At 44.4% G+C, this 19,905-nt stretch overlaps 1 protein-coding gene across 3 annotated transcripts in view; it reads left to right on the forward strand.

The window, feature by feature from the left end:
* Nucleotides 1-19,905, forward strand: part of CCT8 (chaperonin containing TCP1 subunit 8) — a 114,322-nt gene that overhangs the window by 62,311 nt on the left and 32,106 nt on the right. For all 3 annotated transcript variants that reach the window (XM_033940311.1, XM_033940309.1, XM_033940310.1), the window contains exons 6-9: nucleotides 7,985-8,046; nucleotides 9,442-9,579; nucleotides 13,699-13,877; nucleotides 19,739-19,805. In XM_033940311.1, coding sequence (XP_033796202.1) covers nucleotides 7,985-8,046; nucleotides 9,442-9,579; nucleotides 13,699-13,877; nucleotides 19,739-19,805 — 446 coding nt within the window. The remainder of the gene's footprint in view (nucleotides 1-7,984; nucleotides 8,047-9,441; nucleotides 9,580-13,698; nucleotides 13,878-19,738; nucleotides 19,806-19,905) is intronic.

A 19,905-nucleotide genomic window follows, 5' to 3' on the forward strand; every position in this document is an offset into this window, starting at 1 on the left:
GCGGCATGCTTTCAACAAGTCGCGCGCGGGCGCTTCAGTTGAATCCTCTGACGCAACCGGAAACAGGAAGTTGCATCAGAGGAGAAGATTCAACTGAAGCATCTGCGCACGACTTATTGAAAGTGTGCCACTGGGAGAAGAATAATTGAATTCGCCACATAAGGTGAGGGGGAGGGAGGGAAGGGAGATGGTGGGATGCGGCGATCGGGCTGGAGGGGGATGCTGGACTGCGCGTGTTCCCTCAAAGCAGGAAGGAGTGAGTGAAAAGGAAAGAGATGCTTGGCCCAGTGGATGAAGAGGGAGACAAATATTGAACTCACAGCAGGAAAGAGAAAGAGGAGGACAGGCAGGTAAGCCAGATGCTGGAAGCGGGGGGAGAAAAAGGGAAAGAAGCTAGATGGGGTTGGAGAGGAGAGAGACACATTGATATGGAAGAGGAAGAGAGGGGAAATCTGGACACAGGAAGGTAACAGAAGCAGGGGGAAATTATGTGCATGGGGGCATAGGGACAGAGACATAAAGGGGAGATACATGGGGATGGTATATGTACACGGTGGGGGGGGGGGTGCAATGCCGGACACAGGAGGGAGTATACAGATACAGAGAAAAGATATTAGAAATGGGGAAAATAGGAACACAGAAGGGAGATGGTTTGTGCGGATGGGATCAGATGGTTTGTGGAGACTGGACAGGGACTGAGCTCATGGGGGCAGAGATGGGGATAAATTTTTTTCCCTGTGTCATTCTCTAAAACACACATGCAGAACAGAATAAACAGTAAGGATTTGGCTATGGTCTTGTGCCACATGTGAGGGAATGAGGGGAAGGCGCAGGCGGGGAGCTGACTGCATCTCTGACACTTTCCAGAAACAAAGAGTAACAGCTGAAACATCTCAAGAGCCACACTTAACTAGCTGGCCAAACCCTGAGATAGGAAGTTCCCTTGCCGTAAGGGAAGGGAGATGCTTAGATCACGTGAAGGGGAATGGAGAGAGGGAGGGGGTGGAGAGGAACAGACGCTGAAGAGAAATGAGGAAGAGAGAGAGAGTGGGGAGAAGATGCTGAAGGGAAATGGGGAAGAGAGAGATGCCAGACTATGGGGGGAGCGGCAGGAAGAAGATAGGTGCCAGACCAATGGGGGGAAAGGGAGAGAGGCAGACAGTGGATGGAAGGAATTGAATGAGGAGAAGATGAGGAAAGCAGAAACCAGACAACAAAGGTAGAGAAAAAAATTCTATTTTTCTTTTTTTTTTTTTTGCTTTAGGATAGAGTAGTATATTAGTTGTGTTTATAAATATTTATAAACAAAGCCCTGCCAGCTGAACATCTCTTTCTCTAGTTTAGCAGCCTGAACTTTGATTTATAAAATGACAATTGTACAGAATATTGTTTCTTTTTATACATTAATAAAATAAGTTCAGTATAAAACTATTCGAGGCTTGTGTGGATGGGATCAGATGGTTTGCGGGGACGGTGAAGGGGACCGAGCTCGCGGGGACGGTGAGGAGACGGGGACAAATTTTTTTCCCCATGTTATTCTCTACTTCCTATTGCCCTGAATTAAGAGTTATCCCAGGACAAGCAGGCAGCTATTCTCACTAGTGGGTGATGTCATTCGACAGAGCCCCGATACGGATGTCTCACAAGCATGTCTTGCTTGAAGAAACTCAGAAGTTTCGAGATGCCCGCACCGCGCATGCGCCAGTGCCTTCCCGCCCGATGGTCCGGGCGTGTCTCCTCAGTTCTTTTTCTTCCGCGGAGCTGAGAAGTTTACTTCAATTCTGCGCCAATTGAACCCGTTTTTTCGCCTTCTGCATCGCCGCGGTTTGAGTTCTTTTGCTCTTGCCGTGCGTTTGTTTCTTTCTTTGATTTCTTTTTTCAAAAAAAAAAAAAAAATTTTTCCTTCCGACACCGGGTCGGCCGCGTGGCTTGGGCCCCCTCGCCTTCGACCTTGCGGCGGAGCTTTTCCGGCCTATGTCCCGGCCGATCACCGGTTTTAAAAAGTGTAGCAAGTGCCAGTGCGCGATTTCGCTCACGGACCCGCATCGACGCTGCCTGCAGGGTCTGGGTCCGGACCACTTTCCGAAATCATGCCGGCTTTGCTCCACTCTCACAGCGCGAGCATTTAAGCGCTGCTGCTTTTTGTGGGAGTCGATGTTCATGATGGAGGCTGCGTTGGATCCTGCGGCTTCGACATCGACTGGTGCTTCGACTTCATCTGCGAAGCCCTCTGCCTCCCCTGCTGCTTCGGGCTTTCTGAAACCGGCTTCGTTTACACCGGTTTCGACCTCGGCGCCGGTGCCTCCCTCCGTCTCCTTGGAACAGGTACCGACCCCTACAGTTCCACCGGTGGTGCTCAAAATGCCGAAGGCTGGCAAGCAAAAGCACTCGGCACCGAAAGAGCGCGGAGACAGTGCGGAAGGGCCCCCTTTTGGTGCGGATCCCTCCATATCGGCTTCGTTGCGGTCCATCTTGGAGGCTCAGTTTGTGGAACTCATGACCACCATGGGGCCCCGGCTGATTGCCACAATCCAGGGTGACCTCCAAGTTCCGATTCCGAGGGGCGGGCCGACCCCTCCTTCTCCTCCGCGCCGCACGACCTCGTTGCTCGGCGAGGAGGAGCGACGGTCGGTGGCCGGTCCCTCGAGGAAGGCCTCCTTTAGTGACATGCCCCCCTTGGAGCCTATTCCCTCAAGGAAGGCTTCCCTTAGTGACTTGCCTCCCTTGGAGCCTATTACCCCTCCCCATGACACGGTGTGGCATCCACCCTCGGGGCCTCCCAGTCCTGGGCACAGCAGGAAACAGGACGAGTTCTTCCGAACCCCCTATCAAGCCTGGGCGGCGTCTCGAGAGGCGTCGAATCTTCCGCCTCTCCGATCTATGGCTTCGAGCCCTATCTGCTCTTTTGAGGCTTCTGGGGACCAGCATACTCACCGACGGTCTCGATCCCCCTCCAGGCATCGAGAGGGGCATCGATCCAGGCTCTCTTCGAGGCATTCCTCTCGACCGTCTCTCCTCAAAAGAAATTGCCTCGTTTGGGGTACTCTGCTTCAGCTGGGTCTCCTCCTCCGGGACCGGAGTTCGAGGACCCCGAGGTTTTTCACTCACCCTGTTGTTCGCAGGCCTCTGTAGAGCCCGAGGCCTCGACTTCTTCCAGTCCTTCTCGAAGACCGGCGCTGGCGGACCAACTGTCTTTTTCCTCTTTTCTAAGACAAATGGCGGATGATCTGGACATTACCCTCTATTCTGGTTCTTGATACTCCAAGGAGTACCTCGATACCATGCACTTGCCTCATCCCCCGACCGAGTCCCTCCGCCTGCCTCTGCATAAGCTCCTCGACCAGACCTTCATGAGATATTTTGAATCTCCTTACTCTATCCCTGCGGTCCCTGGAAAATTGGATGCTCGATACCGCACGGTGCATCATAAAGGCTTCGAGGGGCCTCAGCTTTCCCATCAGTCCCTTCTGGTCGAGTCCTCTTTCAAGCGGTCTCATCCAGCCCAGGTGTATGCTTCGGTGCCTCCGGGCCGCGAGGGCAGAACCATGGATAAGTTTGGACGATGCATCTATCAGAATTCTATGATGGCGTCCCGAGTTCTCAATTATAATTTCCACTTTGCTACCTATTTGGAATTCTTTCTTCCTGTACTTCGGAAGTTTACGCCCTACATCAAGTCCCAGGCTCGTTTTGAGTTCGAGGAGGTAGTTGCTTCGCTGTCCCAGCTTCGCCTTCAGTTGATGCAATCTTCCTATGATGCCTTCGAACTCTCGGCCCGGGCTGCTGCCTGCTCTGTGGCGATGCGCCATTTGGCCTGGCTGCCTACCATTGATATGGACCTGAATCTTCAGGATCGCCTGGCAAATGTTCCGTGTGCTGGGGCGGATCTTTTTGATAAATCCATCGAGACGGTCACGAAGAAATTGTCTGATCATGAAAAGTCCTTTCAGTCCATTCTTCGACCGAAGCCTAAGCCTCAGCAGTCTCAACCCTCTCGACCGCCCTTGATTTATCAATGGCGTTATCAACCGAGGCAAGCTCTACCTGCGAGGCAACCAGCGAAGCGGCAGCCTCCACCGAAAGCTCAGCAAAAGCCTCAGCCGTCTACTGTCCCCAAGGCTCCTCAGCCTTTTTGACTGTCTCTTAGAGAGCATAACCAACCTCGTTCTGCCTCCTCCAGTTTTTCCCATCGGGGGGCGCCTCCATCACTTTTATCATCGCTGGGAGGCTATCACCACCGACCTCTGGGTCCTTACTATCATCAGGGAGGGGTACTCTCTTCAATTCCATCGGGTACCTCCGGACCACCCTCCAAGAGAGTATCCTTCCAACTTGACTCAGACCGCCCTTCTTCTTCAGGAAGCTCAGGCTCTGCTCCGGCTTCGGGCCGTCGAGCCAGTTCCTGTGGACCAACACAACTGGGGGTTCTATTCCCGGTACTTCCTTGTCCTGAAGAAGACGGGCGACCTGCGACCCATCCTGGACCTTTGGGTCCTCAACAAATTCTTGGTCAGGGAGAGGTTTCGCATGCTGACCCTTGCTTCTCTCTACCCCCTCCTCGAGCAGAACGACTGGTTATGCTCTCTGGATCTCAAGGAGGCCTATACTCACATTCCCATTCATCCGGCCTCCCGCCAGTTCCTCAGATTTCGGGTGGGACATCTACATCTGCAGTATCGCTTCCATTCGGCCTGTCCTCGTCTCCCAGAGTCTTCACGAAGTGTCTGGTGGTCGTGGCCGCTGCACTCCGGAACAGAGGTCTTCAGGTATTTCCCTACCTCGACGACTGGCTCATCAAAGCCCCCTCAGCCCCAGAGGTCATTTCGGCGACCCTGGCCACAATTTGTTTCCTGCTGAGTTTGGGCTTCGAGATCAACTTCCCCAAATCTCATCTACAGCCCACCCAGTCTCCCCCCTTCATCGGGGCGGTCCTGGATACCATTCGACTCCGAGCATTCCTTCCTCCTCAGCGCATGGATGCTCTTCTTCATCTCTGCCAGTCGGTGTCTTCTCGCCAGTCCATCTCAGCGAGACACATGATGGTCCTCCTGGGCCACATGGCCTCTACAGTTCATGTGACGCCTTTTGCCAGACTCCATCTCAGAATTCCTCAGTGGACCCTGGCTTCTCAATGGACTCAGGTGTCGGACCCGTTGACTCGACACATCATGGTCACTCCTGCTCTTCGGCAGTCTCTACTTTGGTGGATGACCTCTTCGAATCTATCCAGAGGTTTGCTGTTTCACACTCCTCCCCACCAGAAGGTTCTCACAACCGATTCCTCGACCTATGCTTGGGGAGCTCATCTGGATGGGTTTCGCACTCAGGGATTCTGGACCAGTGCGGACCGATTCCATCAAATCAATCTTCTGGAGCTCAGAGCCATCTTCTATGCTCTTCAAGCTTTTCAACATCTGCTGCGCGACATGGTGGTCCTCATTCGCACAGACAACCAGGTCGCCATGTATTATGTCAACAAGCAGGGGGGCACGGGCTCAGCCTCCCTCTGCCAGGAAGCTCTCAGAGTCTGGGATTGGGCGGTTCGCCACAATGCCTTCCTCAAAGCTGTCTACATTCAGGGGAAGGACAATGTCTTGGCAGACAACCTGAGTCGTCTTCTCCAGCCTCACGAATGGACACTCCATTCCAAGTCCCTTCATCAGATATTTGCACAGTGGGGGACGCCTCAGATAGACCTCTTTGCGGCTCCCCACAACTTCAAGCTGCCTCAATTCTGCTCCAGGATCTACACTCCTCATCGTCTCGAGGCAGATGCCTTTCTGCTGGATTGGGGGAATCGTTTTCTGTATGCCTTTCCTCCCTTTCCTCTCATTCAAAAGTCTCTGGTCAAGCTGAAGTCCGACCATGCCACCATGATTCTGATCGCTCCTCGGTGGCCCAGACAACCTTGGTTCTCCCTTCTACTTCAACTCAGCAGCAGAGAGCCATTCCTTCTTCCAGTGTTTCCTTCACTGCTTACTCAGCATCAGGGATCTCTGCTTCATCCCAACCTGCAGTCTCTCCACCTGACAGCTTGGTTCCTCTCAACGTAACTCCTCACCAGTTTTCCCAAGCGGTGAGGGATGTCTTGGAGGCTTCCAGGAAACCTGCTACTCGACAATGCTACTCTCAAAAATGGTCTAGATTTTCTTCATGGTGTATTTCCAATTCTAAGGAGCCTCAGCGAGCCTCCCTATCCTCTGTTTTGGACTATCTTCTACACCTGTCTCAGTCTGGGCTCAAGTCTACATCTATACGAGTCCACCTGAGTGCTGTTGCGGCTTTCCATCAGCCTCTACAAGGGAAACCTCTCTCTGCTCATCCTGTGGTTTCCAAATTTATGAAAGGACTTTTCCATGTCAATCCTCCTCTCAAACCTCCTCCAGTGGTTTGGGATCTCAATGTTGTCCTTTCTCGGCTCATGAAACCTCCTTTTGAGCCTCTCAACAAGGCTCCATTAAAGTTTCTCACTTGGAAAGTGGTTTTTCTAGTGGCCCTCACGTCTGCTCGCAGGGTCAGTGAGCTTCAGGCCTTGGTGGCGGATCCACCTTTCACAGTATTCCATCATGACAAGGTGGTCCTTCGCACTCATCCGAAATTCCTGCCTAAGGTGGTCTCTGAATTTCATCTCAACCAATCCATTGTACTTCCAGAGTTTTTTTCCAAAGCCTCATTCTCATCCTGGAGAATCAGCTCTTCATACTCTGGACTGTAAACGTGCTTTGGCTTTCTACCTGGATCGCACCAAACCACACAGAACTGCTCCTCAACTTTTCGTCTCCTTTGATCCAAACAAGTTGGGGCGTACCATCTCCAACTGGATGGCGGCTTGTATCTCTTTCTGCTATGCCCAGGCTGGATTACCCCTTCCCTGTAAGGTCACAGCCCATAAGGTCAGAGCAATGGCGGCCTCTGTAGCCTTCCTCAGATCGACACCGATTGAGGAGATTTGTAAGGCTGCCACTTGGTCCTCGGTTCATACATTCACCTCTCATTATTGTCTGGATACTTTCTCCAGACGGGATGGACAGTTTGGCCAAACAGTGTTACAAAATTTATTCTCCTAAGTTGCCAACTCTCCCACCATCCCATTGAGGTTAGCTTGGAGGTCACCCACTAGTGAGAATACCTGCCTGCTTGTCCTGGGATAAAGCAATGTTACTTACCTTAACAGTTGTTATCCAGGGACAGCAGGCAGCTATTCTCACGTCCCACCCACCTCCCCTGGGTTGGCTTCTCTGCTAGCTACCTGAACTGAGGAGACACGCCCGGACCATCGGGCGGGAAGGCACTGGCGCATGCGCGGTGCGGGCATCTCGAAACTTCTGAGTTTCTTCAAGCAAGACATGCTTGTGAGACGTCCGTATCGGGGCTCTGTCGGATGACATCACCCACTAGTGAGAATAGCTGCCTGCTGTCCCTGGATAACAACTGTTACAGTAAGTAACATTGCTTTCTTCTCACATTAGGGATGCAGTATAGCCAGCTTCTGTCTACCATATTTCCATAAATCTAACAATAGCAGGAGTGCTATGGCACTAATGGGAATAAATTCCTCTGTATATACAGCCTTCCATCTCCATTTAAAAAAACCACCTTATCTGTAATGCTTTGTGTAAAATCCTGTAATAATCGGGGGGGGGAGCGGGGTAGGAGAAAGTCTCAGAGCCTCTAAGCTAGTCCTAGAAAGAAATTTTAAACTTTGAAAGGTAAATCTGTTAGCCTATGTTTGAGAAGTAGGAACCTAATTTAAAGGCTTTAATTAGCTTTGAGACTGAGGCTTTTTCCTACCCTCAATTTAATATAGGATTTTATACAAAGAACTACAGTGGAATTTGTTTGTGTGAAGTGTGTATTTTTGCCACTATATCTAATTGTTTTATGACTAATGGGAATGACCCATAGATAAGACAACCTTGGTTTATTGACAGGATGTTTCATGAGGAAAGCCTAAATTCCTATTCAATTTGTATTTGTTCTACAGTTTCTATTCTTCCTGAGTCTGGTCACTTTAATGTTGACAACATCAGAGTATGCAAAATTTTGGTAAGTTTGTTTGTTTTTTTTTAAATTTAAAATTGATTTTACTGTTATCAAAGCTTTGTGCTTCCAGTTTGTTATGCTTATATATAGAAAATGAGGAATAAGTGAAGTTGGCTGTACTTCACTCAAACCAGAGTCAATCCTGTTTGCAATATTGCTTGTAATAGAAATATTCTGGTTTACATCTTCATGTGTATAGTAAGAAAAAACCAAGACTGAGTCAATATTTGCTTCTGAATATGGAGCTATATTGCTGTGGCTGTAAAACCTAGTAGCGACCATTAAATCATCAAATAGTATCTTACATTGCATTGTTTGTCTGCAAGAACAGTATTGGGTTTTCAAACTTTTTTTTTTGTGTGTCAAATATACTTTCAATTTGTAGCATTTGTAAGTACCGCTCTATGCTGTGTACCAGGACACAACCAGTTATGGAATAAAATAATTCTCCAACGACAAGCAGGACAAAAGATCCACACTGATGGGTGTTATCTGATGGAGCCCTGGTTATGATCCACTCTCCTGTCTGTCCCCATATGCCTTATGAATGATGATTCAATTTGATTTTCCAGCACAATTGGGTGTTTTATTTTGGTTTTTTTGTTGTGTTTTGTTGTTTTTTTTCCAACATCCTGGTGGGTTTACTTTATAGCTGGGTGCCTTCCAATTGAAGCACCGGGTTTAGTGTGCTGCCGGCTGAAAAGTTTGCGGGACACTGGTCTAAAGGAAAGAAAATTATCAGGTAATACATAATCTTTCCATCTGATCAGAGCCACTGTGGCTCTCTTGAAATTGTTCACTTCATACCTTCACTTTGCACTTTTGCTTGAACAAGTCCATAGTATGAGTGAATTTAGTTTAGCTGTGTTGGCCAATCTGCCAGCAGTATTGAAACTTTTAACATCATTTTCATGTGCAAACAGCTCCTGAGTAATGGACAGTACATGGAGTTGATCAGCCATAAGCTTTGGAGTTGTTCACTTGATACCTGTTGATGGAAGAAGTATTGCTTGCTTGTTTTTACTGGGTGTTTTCTGTAGACAGCAGGATTGATCAAGCATCTGTTCTCTCTTGCCTCCCTGAGAGAGCTGTTCCATCCTGGTAATGTAAGATGTCACCCCCACTTGTGTGCTTGATCAATCCTGCTGTTTTCTATAAACACCCAGTTCAAGTAAGCAACAGTGCTTATAGTGTAATAAGACAAAGGGTTGTAAAACAATATATGACTTTTTAAAATAAGAGTAATAACCATAGGAAAAATGTAATATATGGCTTTTTAAAATGAAAGTAATAACCATAGAAAAAATGTAATGAAGTTTTGAAATATGTGTCATGCTCAGAGGTGAAAATTCTCTCCAAAGGTAGTAAGTACCTTTTTTTTTTTTAATATATAACTAGGGCTCTGGTATATGTGCTTCTTCAGTATTGCATGGCATGGTTTTTAAAAAAGAAACCGAAGGGGATGTTACATCTGTCAAAGATGCTAAGATAGCTGTGTATTCCTGTCCTTTTGATGGCATGACAACAGAAACTAAGGTATGAGAAATTCCCTTCAGTTTAAACTCTGTAATGATCAAGGCTTGAATATGTAATTTGAATGTGGAACTGGTTTTAAGTGCATATGAATTTTGATTAGACCCAAGATTACGCATGCTTTATGTCTCATTTTATATTCAGGCAAGTTAATTTCACATGTACTTGAAAAAATATCAGTAGCTTGATGGGGTTATTTTCAGGGCCCCTCCCCCAACATATCTACAAAGGAAAACTCCCCACAGCTTCTGGCAGAGGTAAATACATGGGAATTTCAAAATGAAATTCTTGTGCATATTAAGCTGGCCTACCTTAACACTTTTCTTTTCTCCATAACAAGCTGTACAAAGTATTTCTTTAATCTGAAATCCTGCAAGTGTATAGTATGGCCTCCAAACAAAATGAAGATGTGAAGAAATTCCATTAATACTATAAGCAAGTTTGAGATGTATGTAATAAAGAATATTGTATCGTTGTTACATGCCTGGCAAGGTTCCCTGCTTGCAGATAGAGATATGGGGAAGGGGCTAACGCTATGGTCCCCAAGAACTGATTTTTTATTCTCTTTAGTGTCTAGTTCCTTGCATTGTAGGGCCAGGAGAGTGTTCTAACCAGATGGTACTGTGGGTCAGGCTACGTGACACACACAAGTTGCCCTGTTGAGGACTTCTGCTTTTGATAAGGGTAGTTTGTTCATTTAAAGTTTTACAAAATGCCTTGACAGCAGACTGTTTCCTCAGCTTCTAATGTCTGGGATAGTAAAGATTTGCAAGACTTGGCTGGGACTGGTCAAAGTGAGAAGTCTAGCGAAAGCTAGAGAAAAGTAACTGAGCCGGTACATGATCCAGAAGGTCCCATTATATTATCAGGCCAGGAATTGGCCCTGCAACAAGATACAAAAGTTTCACCACATATGAAAAATTCAGCCATTACGGGCCAGGCTTTCTCATTCCTCTCTCTCCCCTTTCCCTCATCTGATCTCTCCATTCCACCCTGACCCCCTTCCCCTCCTGTAATCTCCCTACCAGCTGTTTCCTTCCTTTTTTCTTTCTCCCTTCCCTCCTTCCTTTTTTTCCCTTCTCCCTTCCCTCTTCCCTCTATCCAACATTAACTCTCTTTCCATCCCTTTCCCTCCTCCCCTCCCAGCATCATCTCTCCTTCTAATTCTCTCCAAGTCCAGTAACAGCTCTCCCTTTATCCAGCAGCTTCCCAGCCTCCTACAGTGGCTTCCTCCCCTTCCAGCAGCTCTCAGTACTTGCCTGCAGGAAGTTGCCGGTAAATCACTGCCCTGGCAAGTAGGAGAGCTGGTGGGAGGGGAGACAGCCACTGTGAAGGCTCCCCAGGATCTTGTTCGCACACGCTGATCATCTCCCTCCACCTGCACCTGTATCTGAAGCTCTCTCCATTCTACTCGCGACTTCCCCGCGGCCCTCTTCAGCAACTCGGCAGGGGTGGCGATCAAGATCACTCTCTGAGTCCCGCCTATTTTGTTTCAACTTCCTGTTTCCTAACAGGCGAGACTCAGAGAGGGAAAGCCCCGACGTTGGCAGCCTGAGGCTGGGAGGAACATTAGTCGGGAGGAACTGCAGTCGGCAGGAAATTTAACTGCCGACTGGATCTCGCCGGCCCTGCGCAGACCGGCAGAAATTTTCTGCGGACCGACACCGGTCCGCGGACCGGCGGTTGAAGAACTGTGAACTAGGGAATGTGTAAGAATACACTCCCAACATTTTACTAAATAAACATCAATCACTTAAGAGCAGGAGGCTATTTAAGGCCTGATTTTTGACTAGGGTGCCTATGTAGAAGTCCAAAAAGGTGTCTTTATTTTATAAAGGCATTATAGGCACATATGTGCCTTTATAAAATATGCTTGCAGAATGAACCCCAATAGTCCAACCTCTGCCAGAACACACAGAGCTAATCAATATTCCAGAAGGTTCTTTAGACCAGAGGTCAATTTTGAAATGATTGCCAACCCTCCAACTGAAACTTTACCTCAGTTAGTGGGTACAATGTTCCCCAACAGAAATAACAAACATGTTTGGGTTGACACCAGAGATTTTAATGTCCAATGGAATGGCTGGATCATGGCTACACAAGGTGCATCAGCTAATATACCTGAGGAGGGGAGGAGAATAGTGATGTCATCTGCATAGCTGTATGAGGTTATGCCATGTTTGTCTAGGTAGGAGCTGAGGGAGGCTATGTATATATTGAATAGTGTGGGTGATAGGGGTGATCCTTGTGGAACTCCGCAGGGATTGAACCATGGTTCTGATTTTTCTTGCTTTGTTTTAACCCTGTAGGTTCTGGATTGTAGGAAGCCTTTGAACCATGAAAGTACCTTGCCTGAGATTCCTATGGAGTCTAGTGTTTGTAGGATAATGTCGTGATCAACCAGGTCGAAGGCTGCAGAAAGGTCTAGTTGTACGAGCAGGATTTTCTTGCCTGTACAGAGGTGTTGTCTGGCAGTGTCCATTAGTGTTCCTAGTAGGGTCTCCGTGCTGTAGTTGGCTCTGAAGCCAGACTGTGTGGGGTGGAGTAAGTTGTGTTTATCTAGGTATGAGGTTAAGGTTTTGGCTACGAGGCCTTCCATCAGCTTGACATACAGTGGGATTGAGTCTGTAGTTGGATGGTTGGTCCGTCGCTCCTTTGGGGTCTTTTAGTATCAGAGTTATGATGATTTCGCTGAGTTCTTGTGGGAAATGACCTTCTAATAGTAAAGATTGTATCCATTGTAGAAGCAGGGAACGGAATAGTGTACTTGAGGTTTTCAGTAGGTATGGGGGCAATAGTTAAGGTCGCAGGCTGCATGGCTGTATTTGTTATATAGATTGTTGAAGTGTACTATACATATGTGTTTACTATACATATGTGTTTTATTTTATTTGAATATAACAGTATATAATACATACAGTATTCTAAAGCAAATGAGTCCACATCAAGGAAGAGAGAGGAGCAATCATCATACATATTAACCAATAGGAAAAAAAATTAAATAATATGTCTATATTACAACATTATTAAGTTTTAGTTTGAACAGCCGGCTCTTTATCTAACAGGAATCTTCTAGCTGATAAGGTTAAAAAAAAGCATACGATATATTAAGGTAAGTAACCAAACATTTGGCTGGAAATTTTAGAAAGAAAGTTGCACCCAATGATACTTGAGATTTATATTGTAGAATTATTTTCATCTATATTAGGTGGTTCTACAAACAACGGGAAACATTTGTAATTTCTGACCAGAAAACAAGAAATCTTTTTTCAAGACATAGTTTTTCAAAACAATACTTTTACTATTCTCCGAGGAGAATGCATATGTGTTTTATAAAATACATGTGTATATCCTGGACTATTCTCCCCAGGAACGCTTTCATGCAAATTGTATAAAAATAGGCATATGTTTTCTGTGTGTATTCTTCTGATGTGTGTATGTGGACACAGTTGTTATATGTGGCCTTTTTCATGTGTAAACCAAGTTTTTATGGGTAGAAAATTTCCTTATAAATTACCTCTTTAATGTTGGGTAGGTTTGAAATCAGGCTTTGTGCCAAAAGAATTCATTTTATGTTTAAGTTCCACCATTTATCTTTATATTCCACCATTGATGGATACAGGGCTTAGAGAAGATGCCTATGCATTCTCAGATTGTATTTGAATCTGGTCCTTTCTAAATGAGAATCTCAACTAGTGTCCTGAGACAGTACTTGTTAGGCTTCATCAAAATTTAACTGAAGTTGAAACCCAATAATTTGAACCTTATGGATCTCTAGATTGCAGAAACCTTAGAAGTTATATAGGATTTACAGCCTAGGCATGAAGACACAGATGTTGATGGTTGTTAGTTTGAGATTAATAGTTTGAGATTAATTCAACAATTCTACCCATAGTTAGAGGATCTGGCTAGATCATTGATTCACAAACCAGTCTTTTGAACATACCTAGTCAGCTTTTTTAGGATACCTACAATGAATATGTGCATATGAGAGAGTTGCTTACAGTGCTGGCAAAGCATGTAAATTTATCTCATGCAAATTTGAATATTCATTGTGGAGAGTGTTTTGAGATTCAAAACATGAGTATTGATGTTCTTATGGGTATGTTTCTTTTTTCACAGGGTACTGTACTTATAAAAAGTGCTGAAGAGCTAATGAATTTTAGCAAAGGAGAAGAAAATATGATGGAGCTTCAAGTGAAGGCTATTGCAGATGCTGGTGCAAACATAATTGTAACAGGTGGCAAAGTAGCAGATATGGCTCTTCACTATGCCAACAAATACAATCTCATGGTAGTAAGGTACAAAGCTGTGAAGTTTTATATATTATAATTTCCATAAGAATTACACAGCACTTTGTGATAACATTTAGGGCCATTAATTAAACTGTTTGTTTCAGGTCAAACCCATGGATATTTTTTTTAAAAGTCTATTCAGTAGGGAAGCCAGGGAAAGTAACACGTACTGCATAGCAGATATTTCTAGGAAATCCTTCTGAGCAGACTGGATGAACCTGTCCAGAAATTATGGGTTGTGGTCATCCACCCAGTAGATGTGTAGAGATGGATTCTGGATTCTACCTATTTAGAGCATTATGCAGCCTGTGGTCTTTGATATTTCTGTCTCCATCAGATGATGACATGTCTCTGACTGATCTTCTTGTTCCAGTTGGATAATTGGTAACCAGTTGAGTAAAGAGTGCTTCATTTTCTTTTTGGGAAATTCGAAGGAGAGAGAGCAATTGGAATTTTTTTGGGAGCCATAGACATCTCGGAGATGTCAGAGTTTCAAGTTTATTAGTTTTTAATATACCGACCATCAACAAATATCTGGCCGGTTAACAATAAAATTTAAGGTAAGAAAGATAAAAAAATAAAATAATTAGCGTTTTAAAATAAATGGTGTGAACATAAATAATACAAACAAGACAAACTTGAAAGTGAGGGTAAAAGGGAGGGGAGGAGAAAAGTTACATATTTGAGAAGAAAAGGAGAAAGTGGGAATGGGATAAAACGTATAGGGTAGGATCGCTTTGTTAAAGCGGTTGGTTGCATGGAGAGGAAAAGGAAGTAAAAAGAAAGAAAAGAGAAGGAGAAACAAAAAAAACAAAACGAAGAAGATAAGTCTAAGTACAACCAAATGCGTCACAAAATAAAAAAGTCTTTAGGCTTATCTTAAATTTGTCTAGATGTTGTTCATCGCGGAGTTGCTGTGGCAGAGAATTCCATAAAGTTGGGGCAGCTACTGCAAAATTTATTTTCCGTGTATAGTAGAAGTCTTTTATGGAGGGAATATAGAGAAGTTTTTGATCAGTAGACCTTAGAGTGCGTGGGGAACATTGGGGGATGAGAAGTTTATCAAGAAATGAGGGCTGGTGAGAGAGTTTTATTTTGAAGGAAAGTAAGATGATTTTATAAGTGATACGGTGAGTGATGGGGAGCCAATGTGCTTCTTTTAGGAGAGGAGTGACATGGTCAAATTTGCCTATTTTATAAATGAGTTTTATTGCAGTGTTTTGTATTAATTGTAGGCGTCGGATTTCTTTTTGTGGGAGACCGTTGAGAAGCGAGTTGCAATAATCTAAATGAGAGATAACTAAGGAGTGAATCAGGATATTGATTGAATCGGTCTCTAGAATTGGAATTAGTGACCGAATGATGCGGAGTTTGTAGAAACAGATTTTTGCGACCGAGCTAATATGGTCGTGGAAGGTAAGATCCCTATCAATGATGACGCCTAATAGTTTTATTTTTGTTTCCATTTGGATTGGAGTGGATTTGATAGAAATTTTATCCAATAAGGATTCGCATGTTTTGATTGGAAGTAGAAGGCCTCGGGATTTATCTATATTGAGGGAGCGTTTATTTGAATAGAGCCAATCATTTATGATGTCCAGTTTGTTATTTATGTCTTTTATGTCTGAGATGTTTGAAGTATTGACTGGGTGAAGAAGTTGTATGTCGTCTGCATAAGCAAAGATTGTGAATCCGATAGATTGAGTCAAGGTAAGAAGAGGAGAAAGAAAGATATTAAATAGTAATGGGGATAGAATCGAACCTTGCGGGACACCATAGGATTGTGATATAGCTGAAGAGGTTTCATTATTTACATGGACTTTAAAGTTGCGTTCGTTAAAGTAAGATGTGAACCATGAAAGAGCTGGACCTGTAATACCGCAGTCTTTGAGTCTATTAATAAGAAGAGAGTGGTCGATACTATCAAAGGCTGCTGACAGGTCAAGAGAGATAAGAATGACAGATTTTTGATGGTCGTGGTAATAATGTATGGTTGAGATAAGGCCTAGCAGTGACAATTCTGTTGAATGTGAAGAACGGAAACCAGTTTGGCACGGATGTAAAGCATGGGTTTTTTCAATAAACTCTGTAAGTTGGGAGTGAATGATTTTTTCAGTTAATTTGGAGATCAAGGGTAGATTAGCAATAGGGCGGTAATTTCTAGGTAGAGAGGGATCTAGGTTGTGTTGTTTGAGTTTTGGAAAAACAAGGGATGTTTTCCAAGTAGTAGGTACTATACTGTCGGAGAGAGACTTGGATATCATTTCCCAAATGAATGGGCCGAAGAAGAAGAATTTTTTAAGAAGAAAGGGGGAATACTCTCCAAAAGATTATTGGAAGTGTTTAAAGATTGTAAAATGAGAAGGAGATTTGTTAATGAGGGCATTTTGAAATTTGAGCAAGAGCCTCCCTCTTCTTCTGTACCACTTCTTCTCCCCCCCCATGACTTTGCTGTTTCCATAGAAGGAAGAGCTAAGAGTAATTTATCATATTTACTTTGGGGTAAAATAAACCTTCTACACTAGAAGGATTTGTTAGTACTGAAGGGCTTTTTTTCTGGGGGATGAAGAGGGTTTTTCCTACTTGTGCCCAGGGGAGCTCATGTTAATGGTAATATTCTGTAAACTTCAGACAACATTTTCAATGCCAGCACAGGCCTCTGTTTTTATTGCAGCCAGTGCACCTGACTGAAATTTTGGTATAGGTGCTCGAGGAAGCCCTAGCTGAGTGTGCAAAGCATTGTTCACATTGTGAGGGCCAGTGCACAGCTGGCAGGGACTATGCCTTGGGTCAAAAACTACTGATATTCCTGGCTAAGTTGGGCCGTTGACTACTGGGAAGAAATTACATTTGGGGCAGTCTTCAGACCCCTTTAAATACAAGTCAGTCTTAGTGTCTCAAGGAAGAGGGGAACAGCCAATTTGTTGCATTCCTCTTCCAATTCTACTTTGAGACATTGCCTGTGCTCAATGCAGGTAGATCATAGGAGGGGATTTTTGATCATCATGAGCAGCTCATTAAGGCTGCACAAGCTGCATATCATTCTTTGAGACCTTCAAATTTGAGGGAGAACCTGGGAGCAGAGTTGCCTTTGTCCCTAGGATTTGTGCTTTTATTTCAAAAGGCTTTTTTTTGTCCCAAAAGAGAACAATTCTGTCTGCTGTTGGAAGCTGATGGCACTTCAGTTTTGAAACACAGGTGCATTCCTGATTTAGATGATTGGAAATCCAGTTAGGTTCTTTCTATACCTGCATTGGACCAAGGGAGGCTCTTTGGGTCCTGACTCTTAGTAGAAGAACCAGAAAAGGGAGAAATTGCACCTGATAAGGACTGTGATCCTTCTGTGGTACCTTTCTCTTCCAAAGAGATGAAATTCTGGGAGTAGTAACTCTTGAGCATCTCTAAGGAACCATCACAGGAAACTTTCTTCTGGAGCTCCTGTCTTGGTGTATATTAGAAAGTATATTTTCCTGTCCATTTCAGTCTATTCAAACACTTATTTCAGCTGATTGGAGATCTCTTGAGTCTGGATTGAAGGTAGGTAGGGCTATGCTGCTCTGCAGTGTCAGAAGGAAATAAGTCCTTTCAGGCTGATTTATTGGGGGGGGGAAGGAAACAAATGTTTTGCTTGGATTCTCTGCAGTTGACTTTTTGCCCTTGAAATACTGGCGATCCTAAAGGGGCTATGCAGAATAATAATAATAATTTATTTCTTATATACCGCTATACCAGAAGTCCAATATACATTATGATGGGACATACTTGTTAGATATAGATATGCTCAATAGGTTGTACCTAAGTGGACTTGCTTTATAGAGCAGCTGGTTCAGGAAACAATTCTAAATGATCTGGTGCAGAAGGCCACTTGATAACAGTAATCATAACAAGATCAGGTTTGATATATAATCTCTGAAGTATATCAGGAAATCTAATTAGCATTTAACTTTCAAAAAGGAGACTATGATAAAATGAGAATTATTTAACCAAACTTAGAGCTGCTGCTGCAAAGGTCAAAAATTTCCATCAGGTGTGGATGCTATTCAATAATTACAAAAATTCACCCCAAATATTCAATTATTTTGTACCAGAGACAGGGACTAAAAATAACAATAATACAAACTAATCATATAGATTAATGGAGAAAAAGACCTCAGTACTTCCAGGGATCAATATCATTGGATATCTCTGTCAGCTTCAAAGCTGCTATAGGAAATATCATATTTTTCATTCGAGTAGACGCACCCGACCATAAGACGCACCCCCCCTGTAGAGGAGGAAAACCCAAGGAAAAAAAATTCTCCCCATTGCCCTGCCCTGCACCCTGTCCCCCATCTGGTGATCTAGTGGTAGGTCGGGACAGGGTACAAGGCAGGATTAATGGTAGGCAGCACCCCCTCTCCCCGGCAGGTTTAGCGGTAGGCAGCTCCCCCCCCCGGTACCTTTTTTAAAATTCTGGCAGTCCAGTGCACATTCCACGCTCCTGCCTCGCTGATCTCGCCATTCAGGGAGCAGCGCAAAACCAGGCAGGCACGCACTGTGCACCACTCTGCCGCTGCCAGAACAGATCAGAAGGCAGCGAGACAGGAGCACGGAAAGCTGCTGGAGCGCCGGGACTTTAAAAAAAGATACCTGGGGAGGGGGGGTGTTATATTTGCTCCATAAGATGCACCCTTATTTCCACCCTCTTTTTGGGGGAAAAAAGTGAGTCTTATTGAGGGAAAAATATGGTACATCTTAGGTCAGAAAAAAACCTATTAATATTCTCAAAAGCCTGTAGTATAATTGATTCACTTCCAGTTTCAAAAAATCATTGAAAAAATAGGTAACAAAGCACTTATCTGCGAGAAGTGTTCCATCTCCAGTGCTACACTAGTCAAAGCAGAAATCAGTATATTAAAGGTGCATCTGATATCCAGTAGTCATCTCTCTTTCAGGAGCACCGTTGTAATAGTCCATAGATTTCCCGACAAGACCCTGTTTTGCTAAGTTGCTGCATCAGGGGAAACTTATCAAGAAAGAAGAGCTACTGCTTTACTGACTTTCCTCAAATTGAGCCTTTATTATTTATGGTTATTGAGTGATAAAAATGTAGCCCCGCCTCCGGCAACCTCTGACTGGTGCCTAGCTACTGTCTGGCTGTAGCTCCTCCAAATTAAGCACTCAGGAATGATTAAAACCAATCTCTGCAGCCCCCTCTCTCTTGCTGCCTGACTAATACCTAGTCATGAACCTTGCTACGTATTTAAACGCAGCCCTCTCAGGGTAGAGCTCCCTTTTCTAACTTGACCTCTGTTCTGAATGGCCTCCTCATTCCTCCTTTAGCTAGTTAGCAATCCATTATAAGCTTTTCTGTTCCTGTTTGCTCCATCTCTTGGCCCTGTCCTCTTTGCTTTCCCTTCCAGCCTACATTCTAATAAATGCTATCCTTTGATCTCCCAATCAAAGCACTCAGATGATCTCACAAACCTTGCTACATATTTAAACAAAGCACTCTCAGCGTGTGCTCCTTAGTGTACCTCCCCTTTTTTTACTACCAAACTTTTTTATCTACCGTATTTCCTTTCTCTATTCCTCTCCTTATAGCTCCAGTTCACTTACTACTTCTCAAACGCACTGTTCCCAATCTTACTCCCTGTCCTCTTCCACTTCACCCCAAAAGTCCTTGCTATCCTCTTTTTCCTAACCCCTCACCAGCCATCTTGTCATCTAACTTATTCTCCACTGTCAAGCTTTTTCCATCATTCATACTCTAAATTTGCCTGGAAACAGAATACATAATCATGAATAGGATCTTTGAGAAATTTTGTATGGAATCTGATGGACCTGACTGTTGTGATATCAATTGTGACTGATTTTGTTGTTTTTAGGTTGAATTCAAAGTGGGATCTTAGGAGGCTGTGCAAAACAGTTGGTGGAACAGCTCTTCCTAGGATGGTGTGTAAAAAATATTATTTTTAAAGCTGAACTCTTATATGGTAAATACAAATTCTAGTTTTGCTCTGGATTGTCTTTCTGTGCAAATTTTTTTTTCTCA

The sequence above is a fragment of the Geotrypetes seraphini genome, chromosome 4 (genome assembly GCF_902459505.1).
Source record: "Geotrypetes seraphini chromosome 4, aGeoSer1.1, whole genome shotgun sequence".
Taxonomy (NCBI): domain Eukaryota; kingdom Metazoa; phylum Chordata; class Amphibia; order Gymnophiona; family Dermophiidae; genus Geotrypetes; species Geotrypetes seraphini.